General features: G+C 44.8%; 2 protein-coding genes across 3 annotated transcripts in view; one reads left to right on the top strand and one right to left on the bottom strand.

The window, feature by feature from the left end:
- Positions 1 to 24312, top strand: part of SLC36A1 (solute carrier family 36 member 1) — a 236950-nt gene that overhangs the window by 88272 nt on the left and 124366 nt on the right. The gene's annotated exons all lie outside the window — the stretch shown is intronic.
- The window catches only part of FAT2 (FAT atypical cadherin 2), a 63410-nt gene that overhangs the window by 34731 nt on the left and 4367 nt on the right, over positions 1 to 24312 (bottom strand). The window contains exons 2-9 of the mRNA XM_045902352.3: positions 23534 to 23848; positions 17264 to 17322; positions 15554 to 15865; positions 14388 to 14598; positions 12505 to 12644; positions 11614 to 11895; positions 10327 to 10537; positions 2740 to 6798 (exon numbers count right to left, since the gene is read on the bottom strand). Coding sequence (XP_045758308.2) covers positions 2740 to 6798; positions 10327 to 10537; positions 11614 to 11895; positions 12505 to 12644; positions 14388 to 14598; positions 15554 to 15865; positions 17264 to 17322; positions 23534 to 23848 — 5589 coding nt within the window. The remainder of the gene's footprint in view (positions 1 to 2739; positions 6799 to 10326; positions 10538 to 11613; positions 11896 to 12504; positions 12645 to 14387; positions 14599 to 15553; positions 15866 to 17263; positions 17323 to 23533; positions 23849 to 24312) is intronic.

The following is a 24312-nucleotide window of genomic DNA, read 5'->3' as shown; positions in this document are numbered from 1 at the left end:
AAGGGACATTGAGAAGTAAAGAAACTCTTTTTGGCCACTGGCTAGCTGGTTCAGCCACTGGACAGGGGTTGGGATAATTTAGGTTTGCAATAGGTATCCATTGGGGAAAATAGCTCATAGGGTGTGGTTTTAATCCCAGACCTCACTCAAGCTTGGAGTGTGACCTTGGTTGAGTTTCTGTCCCTATCTGTGCTTTGGTTTTCCTGTGTGTGAAATGAGGGGATTGAGCTGGAATCATACCTATGGAAGTGTTTTCACTCTGACACTTAAGTCCTGTGATTGACTTAAGGAACATTTCTAGTATCCACAACTTGCTCTAGGCAGAATACACTCCACAAGGACAATCATCTGACAGAGTTTTCAGGGATCACACCATTATTGACATCTTCTCCATCCTCTAGAAGCTAACTGAGAGCAGTTACAGTATCTCCCTTCTATTCTGTCTACTCCACCTAAAGAAATAAGAAATCCTCTCTGCAAAACACTTTCCAATTTATAGGAGGCTCTCAAGAAATTTTTTTAAGTTAAATCTTACCAATCTAACCAAAGAGGCAAAAAATCTGTACTCAGAAAACTACAGAATACTCATGAAAGAAATTGAAGAAGACACAAAGAAATGGAAAAACGTTCCATGCTCATGGATTGGAAGAACAAATATTGTGAAAATGTCTATGCTACCTAGAGCAATCTACACATTTAATGCAATCCCTATCAAAATACCATCAACTTTATTCTGAGAAACAAACTGAGGGTTTTAGAGGGGAGGGGGTGGGGGGATGGGTTAGCCTGGTGTCGGGTATTAAGGAGGGCGCGTATTGAATGGAGCATTGGGTGTTATACTCAAACAATGAATCATGGAACACTATCAAAAATTAAGGATGTAATGTATGGTAACTAACATAACATAATAAAATAAAATAAAAATCCCATCAACTTTTTCACAAAAATGGAACAAATAACCCTAAAATTTGTATGGAACAAGAAAATACCCCAAATAGCCAGAAGAATGTTGAAAAAGAAAAACAAAGCTGATGGCATCACAATTCCGGACTTCAAGCTCTATTACAAAACTGTAATCATCAAGACAGTATGGTACTTGCACAAAAACAGACACATAGATCAATGGAACAGAATAGAGAGCCGAGAAATGGACCCTCAACTCTATGGTCAACTAATCTTCAACAAAACAGGAAAGAATGTCCAATGGAAAAAAGACAGTCTCTTCAACAAATAGTGTTGGGAAAATTGGACAACCCATGCAGAAGAATGAAACTGGGCCATTTCCTTACACCACACACAAAAATAGACTCAAAATGGATGAAAGACCCTAAATGTGAGACAGGAATCCATCAAAATCCTTGAGGAGAACAAAGGCAGCAACCTCTTTGTCCTCAGCTGCAGCAACTTCTTCCTAGAAACACTGCCAAAGGCAAGGGAAGCAAGGGCAAAAATGAACTATTGGGACTTTGTCAAGATAAAAAGCTTTTGCACAGCAAAGGAAACAGTTAACAAAACCAAAAGACAACTGACAGAATGGGAGAATATATTTGCAAATGACATATCAGATAAAGGGCTAGTATCCAAAATCTATAAACAACTTACCAAACTCAACACCCAAAGAACAACTAATCCAATCAAGAAATGGGCAGAAGACATGAACAAACATTGCTCCAAAGAAGACATCCAAATGGCCAACACACACATGAAAAAGTGCTCAACATCACTCGGCATCAGGGAAATCCAAACCAAAACCTCAGTGAGATACCACCTCACACCAGTCAGAATGGCTGAAATTAACAAGTCAGGAAATGACAGATGTTGGCGAGGATGTGGAGAAACGGAAACCCTCCTACACTGTTGGTGGGAATGCAAGCTGGTACAGCCACTCTGGAAAACAGTATGGAGGTTCCTCAGAAAGTTGAAAATAGAGCTACCCTATGACCCAGCAATTGCACTACTGGGTATTTACCCCAAAGATACAAATGTAGTGATCCGAAGGGGCACGAGCACCCCAATGTTTATAGCAGCAATGTCCACAATAGCCAAACTATGGAAAGAGCCTAGATGTCCATCAATAGATGAATGGATAAAGAAGATGCGGTATATAGCTATACACGATGGAATATTATGCAGCCATCAAAAAATGAAATCTTGCCATTTACAACAATGTGGATGGAACTAGAGGGTATTATGCTAAGCAAAATAAGTCAATCAGAGAAAGACAATTATCATATGATCTCACTGATGTGTGGAATTTGAGAAACAAGGCAGAGGATTGTAGGGGAAGAGAGGAAAAAGTGGAACAAGACGAAACCAGAGGGGGAGAGAAATCATAAGAGACTCTTAATCTTGGGAAACAAACTGAGGGTTGCTGGAGTGGAGGGGGGTGGGAGGGATGGGGTGGCTGGGTGATGGACATTGAGGAAGGTATGTACTATGGTGAGCACTGTGAACTGTGTAAGACTGATGAATCACAGACCTGTACCCCTGAAACAAATAATACATTATATGTTAATTTAAAAAAAGTTAGATCTTACCAGCATCCTTGTGAGGTGAACGAGAACAGGCATGCAAAGTCTACAGATGAAGCACTGAGGTCCTGGGAGGTTAATTAATATACCCAAGGTCACATTGATAATAGGTAGAAGAGCCAGGACTTAAATCCATGTCTTAGGGCACCTCTTACTATACTTTTTTCAATGTACCCCAGTGCCTCCATTCCAAGACAGTTATCCTTACCTGTGATATAGCAGGTGACCTGTCTGTTCTGCTCAGAGATATCAGCATCCAAGGTTTTAAGAGTGACTACAAGTTCACCAGGTTCACTGTTCTCAACCACAGATCCTCTGTAGTCTTCAGAAGCAAATCGGGGAGCATTGTCATTCTCATCTGTAATGGAGACTTCAACCAGAACCTGAGAAGATAGCTGGATGGTCCTTCCATGGTCATAGGCCACCACATAAAAGCGGTACATCTGGTGGGTCTCACAGTCAAGTTCCTGGAGTGTGGTGATCCAGCCAGTCTCACTGTCAATGGCAAAGAGCTCATGGATATTGCTACCAGGGTCCACTGGCAGCCTGTAGCTCACCTGGCCATCATCGCCAGTGTCCTGGTCATTGGCAGTCACTTGAATGACTGAGGTCCCCACTGGCATATTCTCAGTGAGAACAGCCTTATAGGGATCAGCCTCAAATATAGGCCTATTGTCATTGACATCCTTCACTTGGATATTGACAGAGACCAAGGAAACCAAGTGAGTGTCATTATGGGGACAATGTGCCATTAAATCAATCTGGTACCATTTGGTGGACTCATAGTCTATGGCCTTTCTCACCTTTAGAACTCCTGTGTTTCGGTCCAAGGAGAAGACACCATCCTTGTTGCTCTCTGGTGTGGTGCCCTGCACTAGACTATAGATGACTGGATCTTGCGTGGCCACTGCTTTAACAGAACCAATTTCAGACCCTTCTGGAAGATCTTCAGATGCAGAGAAAGTATACAGAGGTTCAGAAAATTTGGGCAAGGATACTTCATTAGGAACCACCTGAAGTCGTAACAGCACCAGGGAGTTCCAGTGAGGAGGGCCCCCATCTTGGGCTTTGATTTTTAAGTCAAAGGCCCGATTTTCCAATCCCAACAAGCTTTCCTTCACCTTGACAACACCAGTAGTTGGGTTGACTTCAATGACCTCTTCATCCAAGTCCTTTATTGAGTCCACTGAATAGGTGACATCTGCATTCTGACCCTCATCTGCATCGTAGGCCAACACCTGGATAACTGGGGAATCTTTACTGACATTGGATTGAATGGACACTGTGTACTCAGATGCTTTAAATTGTGGAGGGTTGTCATTTTCATCTGTCAGGATGATCTTCACAGTGCAGAAGGCCACTCGTCCTCCTCCATCCTGAGCCATGACTTTAATAGCAATAACTCTTTCTGTTGAATTTTCCCGATCCAGTTTCTGCAGAGTGGTGATCTGCCCATTGGGGTTTATGGAGAACTTCTCACCTGCTAGTTTATTGATGATGGTATAATCTACAGTGCCATAGGGACCACTGTCTTTGTCTATGGCTAGCAACTCAATCACCTTCGTTCCCACCTTCGCATTCTCTGCTAATTCTGCCTCATAAACATGCTGCTGGAACTCTGGGCTATACTTGTTGGCATTTGTAGTGTTGATATACACTGGCACAATTGCTTGGAAGACCCCATCAGAAGCACCTACCCTCAAATTGTAAGAAGAGTCCAGGTGCTTTTTGCAAAGGTTGAACATAGAAATTATTCCTGATGAGCTGTTAATGGAGAAGTGCCTGTCCTGATTGCCAGAAAGGATCAGGTACTCCAGATGGGAGGCATCCCTGCTGTCGGGGTCAAGAGCTTGGACTTTAAGAACCAGGTGTCCACAGGTTGCCAGCTCACTGACATTGGCTTCGTACTGAGGTTGCCTGAACTCCGGGGGGTTATCATTGATGTCAGATACATTAACAACCACAATGGTTTCACCAGTGAGTGGGGGGTCTCCTCTATCCATGGCCCTGACCTTCACATGAAAGTGTTGTTGAGTTTCGTAATCCAGCTCTTGAACTGTGGACATCTCCCCTGTGCTCCCATTGATCTGGAAGAATTTGGAAATATCTGAGCCATCCTCTATGATCTGATAGGAGACATCACGGTTCTGCCCTGAATCCTGGTCAGAAGCCAACAGTTGGATCACAGGGGTCTGAGCAGGCAAACCTTCTGAGACTGAAGTAGTGTAGACCAATTGAGAGAAAGTGGGAGGATTATCATTGACGTCCTCCACCAGGACTTCCACTGTGGCTTCAGAAAATGACCCCAGAGCTGTGTCTGTGGCTCTGACCGTGAACACATGTTTGGTCTTAGATTCATAGTCCAAAGGGCCTGTTACTGTCAGAACACCAGTCTTAAAGTCAGTGGTGAACAGCATCAAGGGCTCTTCCTCCACAATGTTGTAAATGAGTCGAAGTCCCTCTGGACTTCGGGCCTGGGTGTGGAGAATTGGTGTATACAGTGTGATATTTTCAGGCACTCTCACTTTGTAGTAAGGACTCTGAAACAGTGGGTTGGATTTATTTCTCACGGTGACAAGTACCTCTTCCTCAGTCTGGAGGGATGGGGTTCCTCCATCCTGAGCAATGACTTTGAGGTGATACTTATTTAAAGCTTGATAATCAAAGGGTTTCTTCAGTGATATGTCCCCAAGATAGGGGTCAATTCGAAAATATGTGTAATCTTCTGCAAATGCATATGTGACAGCACCATTTACCCCCAAGTCCTGGTCAGTGGCAGATACCTGAAAGAGGACATCCCCAGGCTCTGTGCCATCTTGGATAATCGTGTAGTAGGGCAGATGCTTAAATTGAGGGGGATTGTCATTGACATCCTCAACAGAGACTCTGACCAGAGCCTGAGCCACTCGCTGAGGGGTCCGATTGTCCCTCAATTCCACTGCCACCTCATAAGTGTCCTGCTCTTCTCTGTCAAACACCACACCTCTTGTCTGCAACACACCTGCTGACTTGACCATATGAAACATATCCGTGCCATTCAACAGGAAGTAGGAAAGAGTGTCATTCAAATGATTGCCCTGGGCGCCAAGAATCACCAGTGCCTTTCTACCCTGTAAATTCTCCTTCACGGTTGCTCTATAGATAATCTGATCAAACTGTAAGCTTGTGTTAAGGGCTTGTGTCAAAAAAATTTTTACGAGTGCAGTGTCTTGATACAGGCCATCAGAAGCCCTGATGGTGAGCTCCCGAGAGACCCCCAGGAAAGCAGGATTCAACACAGATATATGACCCATGATGGGATGGATGGCAACAGCTTCATCAGCATTGCCAGTTTTGATGCTATAATTGACTTCTGAGTCATCATCGCTGGCCTGCACGATGAGGAGCTCCATACCCCGATGGATGGGCTTCACTACTGCTACTTCATATACGTGGTCTGAGAACCTGGGAGGAGAGTCATTTACATCCCTGACATTGATGATGACCTGGACAGGCCTGGATGCAAATAAGATAGGGTTTCCTTGGTCATGAACATAGACACTGAATTGGAAAGAGGGCATGCTCTCATAATCCATCTCTGATATGATGATTAGGGTTCCCATGCTGGGATCAATTTTGAAAAACTTCAAAGCCTCTGGCTCCAAAATTTCATAGACCAACAAGGAATTAGCTTCTTCATCACGGTCAGAGGCACGAATCACAAGGGGGTTGTTGTTTTCATCCATGATCATGCTGTATAATGGAGCTGCTTCACTAACTTGGCCCACAAAAATGGACTTTAAGAACATGGGAGGATTGTCATTTTCATCAATGATGTAAACAAGAACCATGACATCAGTAAATGCACCTGCCATATTGCTGCCTCGGATTTTCAGCTGGTAAGATGAAATTTTCTCATGGTCCAGTTTCTTCTGGGTGGAAATGAGGCCAGAATATGAGTTCATGGAGAATACACCATCCTTGTTTCCCTCTCTTAACTCATAGGTAACTTCTGAGGAACTTGTAGCTGACACAAGAAGGATTGGGGAGCCAATAGGGATTGATTCAGGGATCTCTACAAAGTACTCAGCTTTGGAGAAGATGGGGGCACTGCTATCTGAGGGGTAGACATTAATGATCACTGTAGCCAGGTCATGCCACTGTGGGGAGCCTTGATCTTCTGCCTTGACTGTCAGACTATACCGGGCATGATTTGCCTGATCAAGTTTCTGGGCCAGAGTGATGATGCCTAGCAGGGCATCGATGTTGAAGAAACCCTCACTGTTCCCTGAAACAAAAGACAAGACAAACTGAAATTTACCACATGTTCAAGAGATACTTTCTAGATCAGTAAAGGGCTATCACACAAAACTTGTACAGGACAAAAATCTATATCCCATGTTACCCTGATATAGTTTATAGGGAAGATACCTACTTTTTAAAATACCTTACATGAGGCACATAGTAGGTACTCCATAAATGGCAGCTTCAGTGATCACTCAGTTTTGGGGTCACAACTTAAGCTGCAAACCAAAGCTGCAGAAGGTCTTGAAAGCAAAGGAAGGAAATGTATGGTTTGTAGGAAAATACACTCCACTCTATTTCACTGGTGGCTTTTATAGGAGAGACTTTAATACACTGCCCTGTCTGCTCCCAATATAGTCTATGGTGGGAAGATCCTTTCCTGTCCGGCTTGGGAGTTGAGTGGCACAGAGTTAAGTGGGGAGGTCGTGGATAGAACACCCAGACCTTGAGGCTCCTGATCAAATGCCCTTTCTACCACACATGGATTTCCTAAATTGCAGGCATTCTCACATTGCCTTTAAATTTTTTTCAATACCCAGCCCCTACCTTTACTATTTTGTACTATTATTGAATGGATATTTTCCTTTAAATGGACTCATTTTCTTAAATTTAAAATATTTGAACAGGCAACTTTTGTATCGCTACTTTAGAAAAGAAAATCATTATTGCTTGCCATAAATCAGAGATTACCATAGAAACAAGTCAGTGGGAAAAAATATCTTATTAAAATCTGGGTAAAATCTATTGCTTGTTATAGGATGTGAGCCTGAAACCTATCCTCTTTCTATGGTAAAAACAAAGAGTAGCAAGTGTTAGGGAAGAATCAAAGAGATTCTAGTACCCAGGGAAAGCGTTGTCCTTGACTTATCAGGAAGCCCAAATGAGAATCAAGGGGGAGTACTTTTTCCACATCTGGTAGCCTATTTTTGTAGGCCTTTTAAAATTTAATAAAATTAAAATTTAATATTTATTTTGATAAATGCATAATAACATTTCAAATTTAAGTTTTAAAGAAAGTTACAGTTATACATTATATGATTCACAAAAAATAATGTGGAAAATTAATTGTATTTCCCTAAAAAATAGTGTCTCAAAGTTATCACAGTTTTAAAAGTCTAACAGCAACCCTTCCTTCCTTCCTTCCTTCCTTCCTTCCTTCCTTCCTTCCTTCCTCCCTCCCTCCCTCCCTCCCTTCCTCCCTCCCTTCCTCCCTCCCTCCCTCCTTCTCTCTTTCTTTTTATGGTAAGAACAGATAACATGAGATCTACCTCTTAACAAATGTTTAAGATTATAGCACAATATTGTTAACTATAAGCATAATGTCATACAGCAGATCTCTAGAATTTCATCTTGCATAACTGCATAACCGCCCTCAGTTTTATTGAGATATAATTGACATATAATATTTTGTTGGTTTAAGGTGTAAAACATAATGATTTGATATACATATATATTGCAAAGTGATTGCCAAAATAAGTTTAGTTGACATCCATTATCTCCCATAGGCACATTTTTTTTCTTGTAATGAGATGATTATCTATTTAATGCCATGACTCAGTAACACCTGAATAATTCTGCTTACCACCAGGGGTACAGGTTTTCCACTCAGGGAAGTATTGCTCTTTACTATTCTTATGCTGTTTATCACTCAGGTACGTATTTTATTATTTCAATGGGAGACAAATAGCTAGGCTTCATCACAAAACAGTTTATCTGATTCCCCCCATTCATGGAAGCCATTCTCCAGCTGACTAGTGAGGTGGTTTCCCAATTTGCCCATGTGATACAAATCCTAAGTTCTGTCAAAGAACACAGTTTCAATAGGTAGACTGCAGTTTAAAAATAGTTCTATTAGAAGTAGCCAAGGAAACTACCTAAGCATAATTAAAATTTATGTTATATTGCTGAGAGAAAAAATTGGGGCACAAAATTGTATATTCACTTCAATCTTATTATGGCAAAAAGATGCACCAAAAAGATAAGAGGGGTGCCTGGGTGGCTCAGTCGTTAAGCTTCTGCCTTTGGTTCAGGTCATGGTCCCAGGGTCCTGGGATCGAGCCCTGCATCGGGCTCCCTGCTCCGCGGGAAGCCTGCTTCTCCCTCTCCTACTCCCCCTGCTTGTGTTCCCTCTCTGTGTCTCTCTGTCAAATAAATAAATAAAATATTTTTTTAAAAAGATGGAAATACACAAAATTATTTTGTCTATGCAGAAAACTATGGCTGAGTGCTATTTTCTTCTTTATATATATCTGCTTCTCTCATGTTTTAAAAAAATGAGCATGTGTTATTTCTATAATCAGAAGAACAGTTTAAAACTAATCTTAACTTATCTGGAAAATAAAATTAATACCTCCATCAATGGGGTTGTCAATGAGATAAAATGAGATAGAAGACGTGAGTATGCTTCATAAATCACAAAAAGTAAGCAATTAATGGGTTAGAATTTGTATTATTGTTCTTCAGTGATGCATAGATTTCTGCTGCATGGCGAAGTATAACAACTTCTGTTTCTTAAAAAAAAAAAAATGCAAAAGCTCTGATTTCTGGAAAGCATATAAGTAATAAATGAACATTATACTCTGTGAGAGCAGAAAGCAAGTCACGTTCATTTTGTCCCTCCACAACATCTAGTTCTATGGAGTATTAACTTTATTAAAGATAATAATAATTATTAAATATCATTAATTATGAATTATCAAACATTAAAATTATCATTAATAATTAGTTGGATACTAGATATTGACATTTTATTTTATTTTTTTTTTAAGAGTTTATTTATTTATTCATGAGAGACAGAGAGAGAGAGGCAGAGGGAGAAGCAGGCTCCCAAGGAGCAGGGAGCCCGATGCGGGACTCGATCCCAGGACCCCGGGATCATGACCTGAGCCGAAGGCAGACGCTTAACCATCTGAGCCACCCAGGCGCCCTAGATATTGACATTTTAATTAACACTCATCAATGATAGCAATAAACCCTTGGCATTCATATAATATTTTACAGTTTACAACATGTATTAACATACATTTTCTCTTTTAATCTTTACAAAGACTTTCTGGCACAGGGAATATTGTTCCAGTTTTTGAGAGGGGAAAACCATATAACAGATATGAAATCATGATTCGGCCTTAACAGAAAATGTTACTCCTAAATGTAATTCCTAAAACTGTGCCATACATCTTATAAGGTATTTATAGGTCCCTTCTATTGTAAAGGCACAAAGATACTACATGGACTTCATAAGCATCTTTTATAAATATGGTTGTTGGTGAATTTATATAATATGTATAGAAATTCTTCCATAACTTAAATAGGCCCTTAGTAATTATTCTTACCACCTTCAGAAGTGTATTAAGTTAGGTTATTATAATCCCAGAGAATGCTCTAGAAATGGTAATTGCCAAAGCTTAGAGAATCTGGCATTTGATTTACTTGCAAATTCATGCCTCTGGTGCTTTTTCTTATTGTCAGAGACTCTTCCCTCATGCTCTGGACTCATGGCCAAGCCTCTCACCTTTGAGGAGGGAGTAGTGGACCTCAGCATTGGCTCCCCGGTCACCATCCATGGCTCGGACCTGGAGCAGCTCTGTGCCAGGGGCCGTCGTGTCAGGAACACTTGCTTCATAGTGGAGCTGGGTGAAGTGGGGTGGGTGGAGGTTTCCATCCTCTACGTAAATGGACACCCACACAAAGTTCCTCTTGATGGGCATCTCCTGGTCTCGGGCCTATGGGCCCAAGGGGATAATTCCATGAGCAGCAAATGGAATGGGAGGAGGCAGGGTTAAATTAAGGTCAATGAAATACAAGGCCAGTGAAAAACATACCTAATTGTAACTTTCTGTATTCATTTAAATTTTGCTCTCATTTATGCTCTCTTTTTTAAAAAATAAATTTATAAATTAGTGATTATTAGCTATTTTCATGGATAATCCCACTTTAGGAGAAAGGCAGAAATAAGCACAGAAACAGTATTTTCCAAATTAGGTCTCAGAGACTATTAGTTCCTCAAGATGTTAACATGTTACGCAGGGAAAAAAAAATTCTATGGTCGACTAAATTTAGGGGGCACTAAATTAAATGAAGTTAAAGTTTTCTTTACTGCAGTACTTTGCAGAGCCTTTAATGTATATTTATATGCCCAGAGGATGATAAACTAGCACATAAAACCCTGCACCTTGAGTCAGGGAGGCTGGCTTTGATTCTGATTCCATCATAAAGAACTGTATGATGGTGAGCAAGTCTCTGTCCCTCTGTGGGCCTCAGGTGTAAGATGAGAGAAGTGGGTCAGGTCAGGGCTGGGACAGAGTGAGACACATGAGGCACACAGGGCATAGATTGGAGGAGGCTCCCTCTCAGGATCACAAAAGTGCGGGCACAGAACCCTGAAAGGGAGTCCTTCAATGTTAATGCCCCGCACGTCTTACTTCCTCACCCCAGTGCTTGCTCTAGGGGGGTATGGTCTTCGGTCCTTCCCAGCTTGACACCATGTCAGTCCCCATTGTGGTCATGCAGTCATGGAGCGGGGTGAAAACTGTTGGGGGGTATTTGGAGTGAACCCAGAGAAAGCCGGGGTTGTGGGAGATTCCTTGGCAGCTCTCCCCTCTTCTTTACTCTCAGGCATCCCTAATGGAAGGTGCCCCTGGCCGGCTGTAAAATGTCACATTTCATGTCATGGGTCATCATGAGCACCAGTACACCTGGCTTGTCAGGGGAAAGGGAACCTTCAGCATGCCTCTGTGCATGTCCACCCCCACACATCCACATGCAAGTACATCTTTCCCTGATCTCTCAGCTTACTCACCATAACTGTCAGTGTGTACTGGGAGGGGCCCAAGCCCAGGTCCAACCTCCCCACAGTTACCAAGACACCACTGCTTGGGTCCAGCTGGAAGAGGCTGGCACTTTCCGGGTCTTGGCTGCCATGTAGGGTATAGATTAGGCCCTTGCCCTTGTCTAGATCCGTGGCCTGGACTCGGAGGAGCTCCACCCCAGGCAGTGTATCCTGGGGAACTCTGACTTCATAATGAGGCTCCAGAAACTGGGGCCGATGGTGGTTAACATTGGCAATCATGAAGATGTAGACCTAGGGAGGAGAATGAGAGAGAAGGTAGACCGTAAGCTCTAGGGGGTCAGCAACCTTGTCTGTCTGGTTCTTCACCATACCATCTGTGCCTAGCACAGTGCCTGGCACACAGCTGTCTCTCAATAAATATTTGTTGAATGAATGATAGGATTTCAAAATCACAAGGCTTTGAAATAACATGCAGTCTAGTGGTTTTCAAAAGCAATATTCTGATCTAAAGGGCCTTTTCTTCGAGTGAATTTTTTTGTGAAATTCCAAAAACATCTGAAACAGATAAAACTCTGGCTGAAACCATGGTAGAAATCCAGAGCCCCACTTACTGTCCTTTCTTGTACCCCTGGTAGCCCCTATGGAACTCTATCTTTAATTGATAACTGCTCATTTAGACAAAGCCCTTGATTACACAGAGAACCACAGTGGAAACAAGAATTGTCCCAAGAGCACAGAAGTAGAAAGTGTATCAGGTAAGACTGGAAGGCAAAACCTTGATTCCAAATTCAGTGCCCTCTGAGCTATACCACATCCACTGAAATTCTTCTGTAGCTTCATCCCAACCAAGGAGGCCTCCCATCCCCTCTCAGCTCAGGGGTCCCCGGGGCGGCCTCTAACCTGAGTGGCAATGGTGTGGGACCCATCGGTCACCTCCACGGTCAAGTTATAGCTCGACCTCCTCCTTGTGTCGAGAGGCTTGGCGATGACGATGCTGCCCGTGGTCTTCTCAATATCAAAGTCCATGTCCTTGTCACCACCTAGAGTGGGAGCAGGGGGTAAAGCACATGCACCCTCAGTGATGGGGGTGGTAGTACTGTCCCGGCATTTGGCCAGCAGATTGAGAGGAGGTGGTAGTAGAGCCTGTCAAGTTATTGTCAAAGTTTTTAGCATCTAAGTGATTATACAGAAAAAGATAGACTTATAAGGACTGATGAGTACCAGAGGACGTCCAGTATTTGCCATAGAACGCGTTCTGCTGCCAGGACTGAAGCAGGCAGGAATGATAGAGCTCTACCTCATGGTTTATAGGACAGTCTGCAGAGTCTAAAGGTGCCTATATGCAGGAAAGATTGAAACTAACTCTGTTCAACATGAGGGAATTGATTTCATAAACTATACAAATCTAAAATATAGAATCAATATGCAGCTATTTAAATGTCTACTAAATAGAAATCTGTTTAGTGGCATGGAAATATGTTCACGTTATATTATATTTTAAAAGGTTATAAAACAATACGTTAATATAATCCTAAGTGCACGTGTGTGTGTGTGTGTGTGTGTGTGTGTGTGTGTGTGAAGAAAAACAACTAAACGGAAAGACATCAACATTTTAGCAGTGGATTATCTTCTAACTGGTTGGGGGTTTTGGTGATTTTAATTTCTTTTCTCATTCATTGGTGCTTCCTAAGTGATCTACAGAGTATACATGTTAATTTTGTATGAAAGAAAGAAAGCCAAACAGGAAGAACAGTGAATCAGAATTAAAAGTAGATCCAGGAGGTCAAAAAGCTTGGGACAGGTGTACAACCAATCTCTGAACCAGGCTGGAAATCTCTATAATAAGACTCCATGGGTCATGTGATCCTGAAACTCTCAGAGATTCTCAACCTGGAATCCCTGGGTGGGTTTCAGAGAATCTATAAATCCTTATATTTGTATGCAAACGTGTGTGTGTGTGCACATGCAAATCTTTCTGGGAAGAGGGCCTGAGCATTCATCAGATTCCCAAAGGGGTCTGTGATTCTCCTCTCCCCGGATATTTTAACAAAATCTTGGTTTAGAGGCAGAAAGAAATTTCAGAGAAGACCATGAGAGCTTGGACCCAAGTGTCTCCTATAAAGAGAATGGATCGGACGCCTGGGTGGCTCAGATGGTTAAGCGTCTGCCTTCGGCTCAGGTCATGATCCCAGGGTCCTGGGATCGAGTCCCACATTGGGCTCCCGGCTCAGCGGGGAGCCTGCTTCTCCCTCTGACCCTCTCCCCTCTCATGCTGTTTCTCTCTCGCTCACTCTCTAAAAAATAAATAAAATCTTTAAAAAAAAAAAAAAGAGAGAATGGATCATGAGGATGCAACCTGGGATTAGAACATTAAGCATGGCCCCAGGGTACAGCAGTCCTCAGACTCCTGGTGAATGATGTCAGCTCTGCATGGATCTCACATTGAGGCAGGAGAGGAAACACAAAACTTGTGCTTTCTCCTGAGTCTCCCAGGCCCTTGGGGTAATTGAAGTTCTGTCCAACTCTGGCTAGGGGGGCACCAGCAAGGCCATGGAGGCTCTCCTCTCATGAGATCATAGCTGGTGTGGAAGGCAAGTTTGGCAGAAGTGGTGCTTCTACTCACCCGCTCCCCCGGAGAATAAGGGAAGAGACAGTCACCACTCATAGCCAAAGCGGGGGTTCCGGGGAGCATGACCTGAATGAGAGCACTGAGAAGGACTGTTCTGTGAGGACCAAGGCTGGGCTATAAGGTTGGGAGGGGCTGGCCCTCCCAGGGCTCTCACCGGAGATGTTGAACCAGAGGAGACCGGGTCGGCCCTCCACACTGACGACGCCCACCATATGGTTCACAGGGTCTGTCTCCATGACTGTAAAGCTGTAGTGGGGCTCGTCAAAGGCCAGTGGTATGGAGGAGGACCGGGGCTGGGCGATCCACTCGATGTGTAGCCGGACACTGGCTGAGAGTGGTGGCTGCCCACTGTCTGTTGCTTTGATCTGAAAAGAAGCCAAACCTGAAATTGAGGCTTTGTCTGTAGGGTTGCGGCCAAGAAAAAGACCCGGGTGGTCAGCCAAGAGACAGAATGCCCTGTGACTGGTGGAGCTGGACTTTGAGCCATTCATCCATTCGTTCAACACACTGTAAACAGGCACCATGCTAGTTGCTGCAGGCACAGTGGTGAACAAAACAATAACCTGTGCTCAAGAACTCCATGTGTAGGGAAAAAATAATCAGAGCCACCATTAACTGAAGCCTTACGTGTGCTAGTTCCTAAGCTGGACTTGGCATACATGGGCCCTTCTTAACAACCATAAACATAAACTAAATAGAATTTATGGAGTTCTCACTAGTATCTGGCCCTGCTCTAAGAGCAATATGTGCAATATCTAATTTAATTCTCATGACAACCCTGAGAGAGGTACCGTTATATCTCCCTTTGGCAGGAGGAAATGTATTCAGCTGCCAGGGATTATCTGCCTGGCCAGCAAGGAGGCTGGGGTTGGATTCAGGCTGTCAGACACAAGAGTCCATGTCTTAACCGCTTGTTATTTGGCTTCCTACAAGGACAATGTTCTTATCCCCATTTTACAGATGATAAAACAAAGTCTCAAAGAGGTTCAGTGACTTGTCCAAAGTCACACAGGTGTAAGATGGCAGAACTAGGGCCGGAACGTAGGCTTACCTCCAAAGTCTATGCTACTCTCACCAAAATCCTTACCTCTAAGAATAGAGCAGATTTCCCAGGCAAGGACCTTATTGCCTTCAAAGAGAAAGGCCCAGAATTCTGATGCTTTGGCTGATGTCAGGGCTCCCATTTCTCTCGGAGAGAGCCAGGGAAGGGAGTACCACCTCCACCATGCCTGATGACTATTTCCCTTCTCCTGTATCCTCAAATAAAATCCCTTAGCAGTTATGACACTCCCCTGTCCGCAGCCTCCATCCCCTCCTCACCGTGAGGATGTTGTACTCTCCGGCTGTGAAGGTACTGCTGGATGACACCATGCCTGTGACTGGGTCGATACCGAAGCTCCCCTCGTCACTTTCCTCGATACTGTAGGTGACCCTGCCATTGAGACCCTCATCAGGGTCTGAAGCCACCAGCCTGTACACGGGCCCGGGGGTGGCCGGGCTCAGCCTCTCTGGAAGGCGGACATTGAAGAGCTTATGGGAGAACACAGGGGGGTTGTCATTGACATCTAAGATGCGTACCACCACCCTGGAGGTGGACTTTAAGGAGGGCTCCCCGTTGTCCAGCACAGTCACCTGGGGACAGAATAGAGGATGAATTGCCAAATGCAAAGCAGTGAGTATGCATCTCCACCCACTGCAACCCTACCACTACCCCTGCCTTCCACAGCCTGGAAATATTAGTCAGTCTGTTCTTTGGTACATGCTTGTGATTTTTATTATCACAACTTCACCTACTTGGAACCCAGCTCTCTGGTAACCTCGCCCACAGGAAAGCCAGCAAGAACAGAGAAAGAAACCAGAAAGAACTGGAAGAAAACAAAGCCACAGAGGCTCTAGAGAAAAGCTGGTGCTCTTTACTCAGGAGGCCCATGGGCCATTTTCTCGGAGACCATTTACTTTTTATTTGCTTATAACTCTTATAAACTTTGTTCTCCAGTTTCCTTAAGCTACTGCAGGTTAGAAAAAAACAAATGAGAAGATGTTTATGAAGGAGTGGGTGGTACCTTTTGAGTCAGACATGTGGACCAATGCATGAAATGAAATCCAGAGGGAGAGAAAAGGCACTAAGACAATTTCAGAATTAGGGGCTATTACATGTAGGAGCAAATCGTCCCATGCATCAATAGCCCCAAGGGCATCCTACAAGATACGACATTTCCACTCTAAGTGGTTCTGAATTTTTAAAATATTTTGGTATTTAAAGAGAAATACCTCTACTGAACTAGGGAGAATGCCTCAGTCCCAGAAGGCCATTTAGCAGCTGCTTACTAATAATACCTATTTCTGACAAAGGGAATGTGCAGACCTGGGAGGATAGAAGGCCAACTTATTTCAATTCTGCTGAAGAATGTGTGTCCCTCCCACCTGATTCTTTAAGACTAGAAGAGATGCTTGTTCATCAGTTATGAATTGCTCCAGAGGGGACATAACTAGATTCCTTCTGATTTACTCCCCTCTTATCTGATTTACCGACTCCTCTTGTTGGAATGGGCACCAAGGATGTTTATGTGATTTTAGAAACATCCTAGAACACACAGATCTAGAGAACAAAGGTCTGGGTTTTCATCTGGCCCCAGCTACTGACCTAGTGCTTGACCTGGGGTGACTCTCTCTCTGGCTGTAAGGATGAACTGGAAACCAGACTCAGCAAGTACATAGCATGTGTGCACCACTCCCTCTTCCTGCACTCACTGCAGGCTTTACTAATCAATCAGCACTTCCTGCCCAGCCCAGACGTGGTTTCAGATTCCTTCCCTTTCCAGTGCTGGAAAGCCACGGAAGCCCCTGAGAGTTTTTGCCACCAACCACAGCAAGATTCAGCTTAAGAAACTCCTCCTCGCTAAGCCCAGCACCCTCCTCAGCCACAGTGCCTGGAGACACGCGTGTGGCCCCAAGGCCTGGCTTAGCTTCCGCTTGGAGTTCTTCAGGGAGGTTTTTGAATCCAGTGAATGAGTTCACACCACTACTCACCTCCAGGATATGTTCGTCCTTGTTCTCTCTGTCCAGCTGCCGGGCTGTGGTTAGGAGACCTGGGGGAGAAGTGGAAGGAGGGAGACCTGAGCAAAGGGCTCCCAGGGCCACTTTCTTGGGAGTGAATTGGCAGATACATCCAAATCCTAGGGCAGAATTTTTCTGGTCTTTGGAGAACAAGGACATTAAGGGGGAATGGGACTCTGGAGAAGGAGAAGGGCAAGTGAGGAAGTGAAGAAGTGGGAGAGCACAGCAGAGATCATGGGATCAGCAGAGGCTCCCACCTACGTCCCACTTTCACCATTAGGAGGGATGCTGTGCACAATGTACTGTGGGGGGGAGGGCTTGTGTCCTCTGGGCTCCTCTCAGCTTGCCTGTAAATTGAGGAAGGTGGATTTGGTTATCTGTAAGTCTAGTTTTAATTTTCTGAGGCACTATGGCTATAAACTGAGGGGGAAGTCAAGATGGAGGTTATGCGAGACGGGGCATCCAAGCCCACGGACGGAGCAGTCAGGGCTGGGTAGGGAAGGTCTCTTAAAGGAAAGCAGAGCAGATAGGGGTCAGTGGATCATCTGGAACTTTCAGTAAGTTTTTTTTTTTTTTTTATCTTGTTTAGGCAATTAAATGATGCAGTAATGAAGTGTGGGGATGGGGGCTGTGAGGGGAGAGGGGAGGGGGTTCGGTGTTGGGGTGAAGTCTCCAATGCTGGAAATGGGAGTACGTGTGAGGAGTGGTCTCTGTTAGTCAAGTGCTCTTGCCTTTTTCAGTAGAACCAAGTCACCAGTACAGCCAAGTTCCCTCTGTCCGCTGAGCAGTCTCGGCCTTTTTCTTCCCTGACTGAGGGCAGGCATGAGGGGGAGCAGAGAAGGTTTCTGGAAAGCCCCACAGCCAGAGGCCCTTTCAGTCAGGGAAGAAAGACACATTCCGCTGGGACAGTGTGATTATTGTCCCAGGTGATCCCACCCAGCTCATCCCCAAGATGAGGGGCCTGACAAGGAAGAACCCAGGATCCAGGGGGCCCAGGAAGAGTGTAGGGACAAGAGGGCCTCAGCTGGTAAACCGTCCCTTTGGCTGCGTGCTGGCTTTCCTCCTGGCACCTTCTCTGTCTCCATCCCCTCTTGTCCCTTTCCCTCCTCTCTCTCCCTCTCTCTCTCTGTTTCTCCCTCACCATCCTCCTTCTCTCTCATCCTCCTCCCCCTCTCTGCTGCTCTCCCTTCCCCCTGTTTACCTCTCTGAATCTCACAATTCTTTCTCTGTGTCTCTGATTTTTCTTCTTCCTTTCCTTTCTCTCACCTCCACATACCCTGACCTTCTAAGAGCCAGTGTCCCTATAATTGCTGCCTGTGGCTTCTGGGTCATTGCCTGTGTTGTCAGCCTCATCCCCCTCTGTGAGGTCAGTGTCCAGATTCCCAGGAAGCACCGTGCAGAATGGAGATGTGGCAGAGCCACCCCATAGGGCTGTGTGAGGGCCCACTGAGTGTCCTTCCTGGCATGAGGTGGGCCCTCATAATTTCTCCTCTACAAACAAATGTTTCCCATCACCCATCTCAGGCCCATCTTTGACTTTTCCTCATCCAGTGATTTTCCAACCACTGTCGATTCCACTTCTAATGGATTCCAGATCCTTCTATGCCAGTCACCCTGACCCACCACAGTCTAGGTCTTAACCCAACCACCTGCCCAGCTCCCTTTCTATCAGGATTCTAACAGCCAACACTCATGGAGATCCTGCATGTCCAGATGTTCTTCCAAGCTCTTCATCTCTCTCTCTCTCTCAATAAACTCCTCTAATCTTCACAACCACGTGGGAGGGGGCCATTATCATCTGCACTTCACTGGTGGGAAAACTCAGGTATAGAGCAGCTGAGTAACTGTCCCGAGATCCTATAATGAATAAGTGGGGGGAATGGGATCTGCCTTTAGACAACTGACCTACTAGCTGGCTCTTCCTCCCTGCTGGCTATTGCTCCTGTGGCCCTCCCTGCCCACGTGCCCTTGCAGACTGCTGCCTGTCAGTCCTCCTCACCCTTCAGCTCAGCATGACCACCCCTGCTCCATGCAGCCATTGCTACCCCACCACGCTGAGCAGCTCCCTCTCTCCTCTGAGCAGTCGTGGCCCTGCATCTACACGTATATTATAACAGGCTCCTTCGCACTGGCTCATTCAGTTTTTTATGTTCAGATCTTCATGCTTGTGATGGGTCGAATTCCTCCAGGCCTAAAACTGTGTTTCATTATCTTCGCATCTCAACATAGCGCATATTTTAAATGCTTCATAAGGACAGACACCTTTAAACATCTGCTGAACGAATGAATGAAGCTCTGACTTCCCTAGAGATCATAGATGTGGCAGAGATTCATTCATTCATTTCCCTCTTATTTATTGAGGTCCTACTGTGTGCCAGACACTAAAGATACTATAGAGGGCAAAAATAGTCAAGGTTCCACCCAAAGAACAAACAATCCAATCAAGAAATGGGCAGAAGACATGAACAGACATTTCTCCAAAGAAGACATCCAAATGGCCAGCAGACACATGAAAAAGTGCTCAACATCACTCAGCATCAGGGAAATCCAAACCAAAACCTCAATGAGATACCACCTCACACCAGTCAGAATGGCTAAAATTAACAAGTCAGGAAACAACAGATGTTGGTGAGGATGCGGAGAAACGGGAACCCTCCTACACTGTTGGTGGGAATGCAAGCTGGTACAGCCACTCTGGAAAACAGTATGGAGGCTCCTCAAAAAGTCGAAAATAGAGTTACCCTATGACCCAGCAATTGCACTACTGGGTATTTACCCCAAAGATACAAATGTAGTGATCTGAAGGGGCATGTGCACCCCAATGTTTATAGCAGCAATGCCCACAATAGCCAAACTATGGAAAGAGCCTAGATGTCCATCAATAGATGAATGGATAAAGAATATGTGGTATATATATAAATGGAATATTGTGCAGCCATCAAAAAAATGAAATCTTGCCATTTGCAACAGTGGATGGAACTAGAGGGTATTATGTGAAGCAAAATAAGTCAATCAGAGAAAGACAATTATCATATGATCTCACTGATATGAGGAATTTGAGAAACAAGACAGAGGATCATAGGGGAAGGGAGGGAAAATGAAACAAGACTAAACCAGAGAGAGAGATAAACCATAAGAGATTCTTAATCTCAGGAAACAAACTGAGGGTTGCTGGAGTGGAGGGGGGTGGGAGGGATAGGGTGGCTGGGTGATGGACACTGGGGAGGGTATGTGCTATGGTGAGTGCTATGAATTGTGTAAGGCTGATGAATCATAGACCTGTTCTCCTGAAACAAATAATGCATTATATGTTAATAAAAATTTTTAAAACAACAACAACAAAAAATAGTCAAGGTTCCTTTTCTAGGAAACCTTTAAGTTTAGTGGAGGACAGGGATAATTAATGGAATAATCACATGAATGAATATAATGTTCTATGTGATAAGTGTTTAAAAAAAAAGGAGTAGATGGTGCTAGGAGATGTATTGTAGTATCAGGAAAAACTCCTCTCAAGAAAGAACAGCTGGGCTAGGATCTGAAAGAAGAGCAGGAGTTAGACAAAAGGAGAGGAGAAGAAACTTCTGAAAGAAAGTACAGCGTGTGCAAAGGCCATGTACCAGGACAGGGCATGGACTGAAACAGGCCACATGGCTGAAACCAGAGAGTGGCAGGGTGAGAAAGGGAGGATGAAGCCCGAAAGGTCAGCTCGGGCCATGTCAGACCCAAGTGTGTGAGACATGATAGGATCTGACTTTATCTTAAGGATGTGGGGAAACCATCCGAGGTATCCAAGCAAGGAAGTGGGACAATATCATGGTGGTAAGAAAGGTGGGCTGGGGGCGCCTGGGTGGCTCAGTCGTTAAGCGTCTGCCTTCGGCTCAGGTCATGATCCCAGGGTCCTGGGATCGAGTCCCCACATCGGGCTCCCTGCTCGGCAGGAAGCCTGCTTCTCCCTCTCCCACTCCCGCTGCTTGTGTTCCTGCTCTCGCTATCTCTGTCTCTGTCAAATAAATAAATAAAATCTTTAAAAAAAAAAAAAGTGGGCTGGGGGCTCCATTGCTGACTTATTATTTTTATTTATTTATTTATTTTCCTTAAAGATTTTATCTACCTGACACAGAGAGACACAGCGAGAGAGGGAACACAAGCAGGGGGAGCGGGAGAGGGAGAAGCAGGCTTCGTGCGGAGCAGGGAGCCCGACGCGGGGCTCGATCCCAGGACCTGGGATCATGACCCGAGCCAAAGGCAGATGCCCAACGACTGAGCCACCCAGGCGCCCCTTATTATTTTATTTTTAAATGCTCATGCTGGTTAAAATTTCTTCTCCTCCACTGCTGGAAGACTAAGAACATCTCTGTTTTGTGGGGCATTTTGCCAGACCCTGTGTCAGGGAACTGTTGACAGTAAACAGAATAGGGATTTGGAAAATGCTGAGAAGCCAGTGCCTTAGGTGAGAAGTCTCTTCTTTCTTCTGAAAGGGGAAGGACAGGATGAGCCCAGGTAGAGAGCCAGCTTAGGCCTATTTTCCAGGGTGAAAGGGTACTTCTAAAAGGACTAATCCATTCCCTAAGGTCAAAAGTTAACAGGAAAGACTCCAAACAAATGTCCCTGTGTAAAGATACTCGTGTCCTCCACCCACTGTCTGTCCCAGGACTTCCAGGCTCATGCTCCTCTTCGTTTCCTTTTGTCTTAAAGATGGGGAACTAGTTTTCTCCCTTTCCACCTCCTCCAATCTCACCAGGGTGCTGTCCTCCCAAGAGCGAATTGTTGGAAGGGCTCCTGGGTGGCTCAGTGGGTTGACTGTCTGACTCTTGGTTTCAGCTCAGGTCATGATCTCAGGGTCATGGGATCGAGCCCTGAGTTGGGCTCTGTGCTCAGCGGGGAGTCTGCTTGAGATTCTCTCTCTCTCTCCCTCCGCCCTTCCCCATGCACATGCGTGTGTGCTTTCATGCTCTCTCTCTCACTCTTGCTCTCTCAAATAAATAAACAAATCTTTAAAAAAAAGAGTGAATTGTTGGAGCCAGAGAATAGGATCTTGGGTTCAAAGGAGAAAGTGTCAGCTTCCTCTGCTATAGGATTGTTGTTTATCCTTTAGGAATAAGATGTGGCCTTGGAGACATATCCACAGTAGTGGGAGCTAGCTCTCAAATTCCAACACCAACAGGAGCCAAGCAGATAGCATAGATTCAGGGAGCAGGCTGGGAATAATACAACAGGGAGTGAGGCAACCATGGGGACTGGAGGACATGCACCTGCTCTGCATAGAAAGCTGCTGTTGGCTCCAGGCAGTTGTAGCCCTGTGCAAATGTGGGGTCAGTGTGGCCAGATCTCCTAGTTTTTTATGAACAACCAGAAATATGGTGTGTTTTATGGAATTTTCTAATTTTTAAATGTTGTCAACAACTTGAAAAGTCGTTGTTTAAAACTTGTGCAAGCCAAATAAAACACCTCTGTGGGCTATGACTGGCTCACTGCTGCAAGCTCATGACCTCTGGATTCCCCTAAACCATCCACTGTCTTTGCCCCAGATGGCCTTGGGCCAAGGATAGTTATTTGTGAGATGGTTGACTCCACTGAAGTGGTTCTCCATTGCCACCGCTCTGTGGGCAGAGTTTAGAACAAGGATTAAGAAATTCAATCTGGAGGGGTGCTTGGGTGGCTCAGCCATTAAGCGTCTGCCTTCGGCTCAGGTCATGATCCCAGGGTCTTGGGATCGAGCCCCATGTTGGGCTCTCTGCTCCTCAGGAGGCCTGCTTCTCCCTCTCCCACTCCCCCTGCTTGTGTTTCCTCTCTCACTGTGTCTCTCTCTGTCAAATAAATAAATAAAATCTTAAAAAAAAGAGAGAGAGAGATTCAATCTGTAGCTGTGACTCGGGAGGGGTGGGTATGGAAGCAAAAGGAGGTCTGAAATAGTCCCAGCTTGAACACCAGGCAACCTGCTTAGCTTCCTAGGCCCTGAGGAAAGAAAGCCAACATACTCTTATTTTCCCAGAGACATAGAATTTATAGAGCAGTGATTCTCAAACTTAGCACACATAAGAATCCCTTAGATATTTTGTTAAATAAAATATGGATTTCTGGGCCCCACCCTATGTTCTGATTCAGTAGGTGTGAGGTGGGGCCTCCGAATTTGAATTTCCAACAAGTGCATAGGTGATGTTGATGATGATGCTAGTCTAGGACCAAACTTTGAAAAACACTCTTGTAGAGATCCCAATTCACCCAGATTTCTGAGGTCCTTACCTGTGAGCGGGTGGATAACAAAGAATCCCATGTTGTTCCCACTGGTGATGTTGAAAGTCAACTTCCCTTTGGAGCTGGAATCTGGGTCCCGGGCATCCAGCTGAAGCACAGAGGTGTGCAAGGGTGCATCCTCATGGATGGAGGGGTAGAACACGGGTCTGGACATCTGAGGTGGGTTGTCGTTGACATCCGTAACCTCAATGTAGACTTCGGTTACAGAAGAGAGAGGTATGGAACCCCTGTCCACTGCCAGTACCGTCAGCCAGTAGCAGGACACAAATTCTCGGTCCAGGGGTGCCAGAGTCTGAATCATACCTAGGGACAGTTGATCACCAAACCCAAAATATTTTAGAGCCCACACCTTACTTAATAGCCCCCAAATGGTACTATGGAAATAGGAATTCCACAAGAAAAGGTGCCAAGGTGGCATGGGAGCTGCTGAGTCAAACTCAGGGAATTCATATCCTTTTGTAGAGCCTCTAGGAGCCCATGGCAATTGTCCTTAAACCAGTTCCTTCAAGTTTCAGATATTATAGGTACCAACTTAAGAGTTAGGGATTTGATGAATAAATTGCTGTCCCCCTTTCCAGCATCTTCATGATTTCAGAGTCATTAGTTCACTCACTCCACAAATTGCTTACTACAGGCCAGCACTGTTCTAGAAGTCACGGGTCTAATAGTGAGTAAAAGAGGCTTGCACCTAAGTTCTCATGGGTCACTCAGCTGGAAGGACTTGTGCGAGAGGACAGGGCCCAGGTCCACAGCCATAGCGTGTCAGA

Source organism: Mirounga angustirostris, unplaced genomic scaffold, assembly GCF_029215605.1.
Source record: "Mirounga angustirostris isolate CCGP_5_RB_7025 unplaced genomic scaffold, mMirAng1.0.hap1 SCAF_7, whole genome shotgun sequence".
In the NCBI taxonomy this organism is placed as follows: Eukaryota; Metazoa; Chordata; class Mammalia; order Carnivora; family Phocidae; genus Mirounga; species Mirounga angustirostris.
This window is presented reverse-complemented; position numbering and strand designations above follow the sequence as displayed.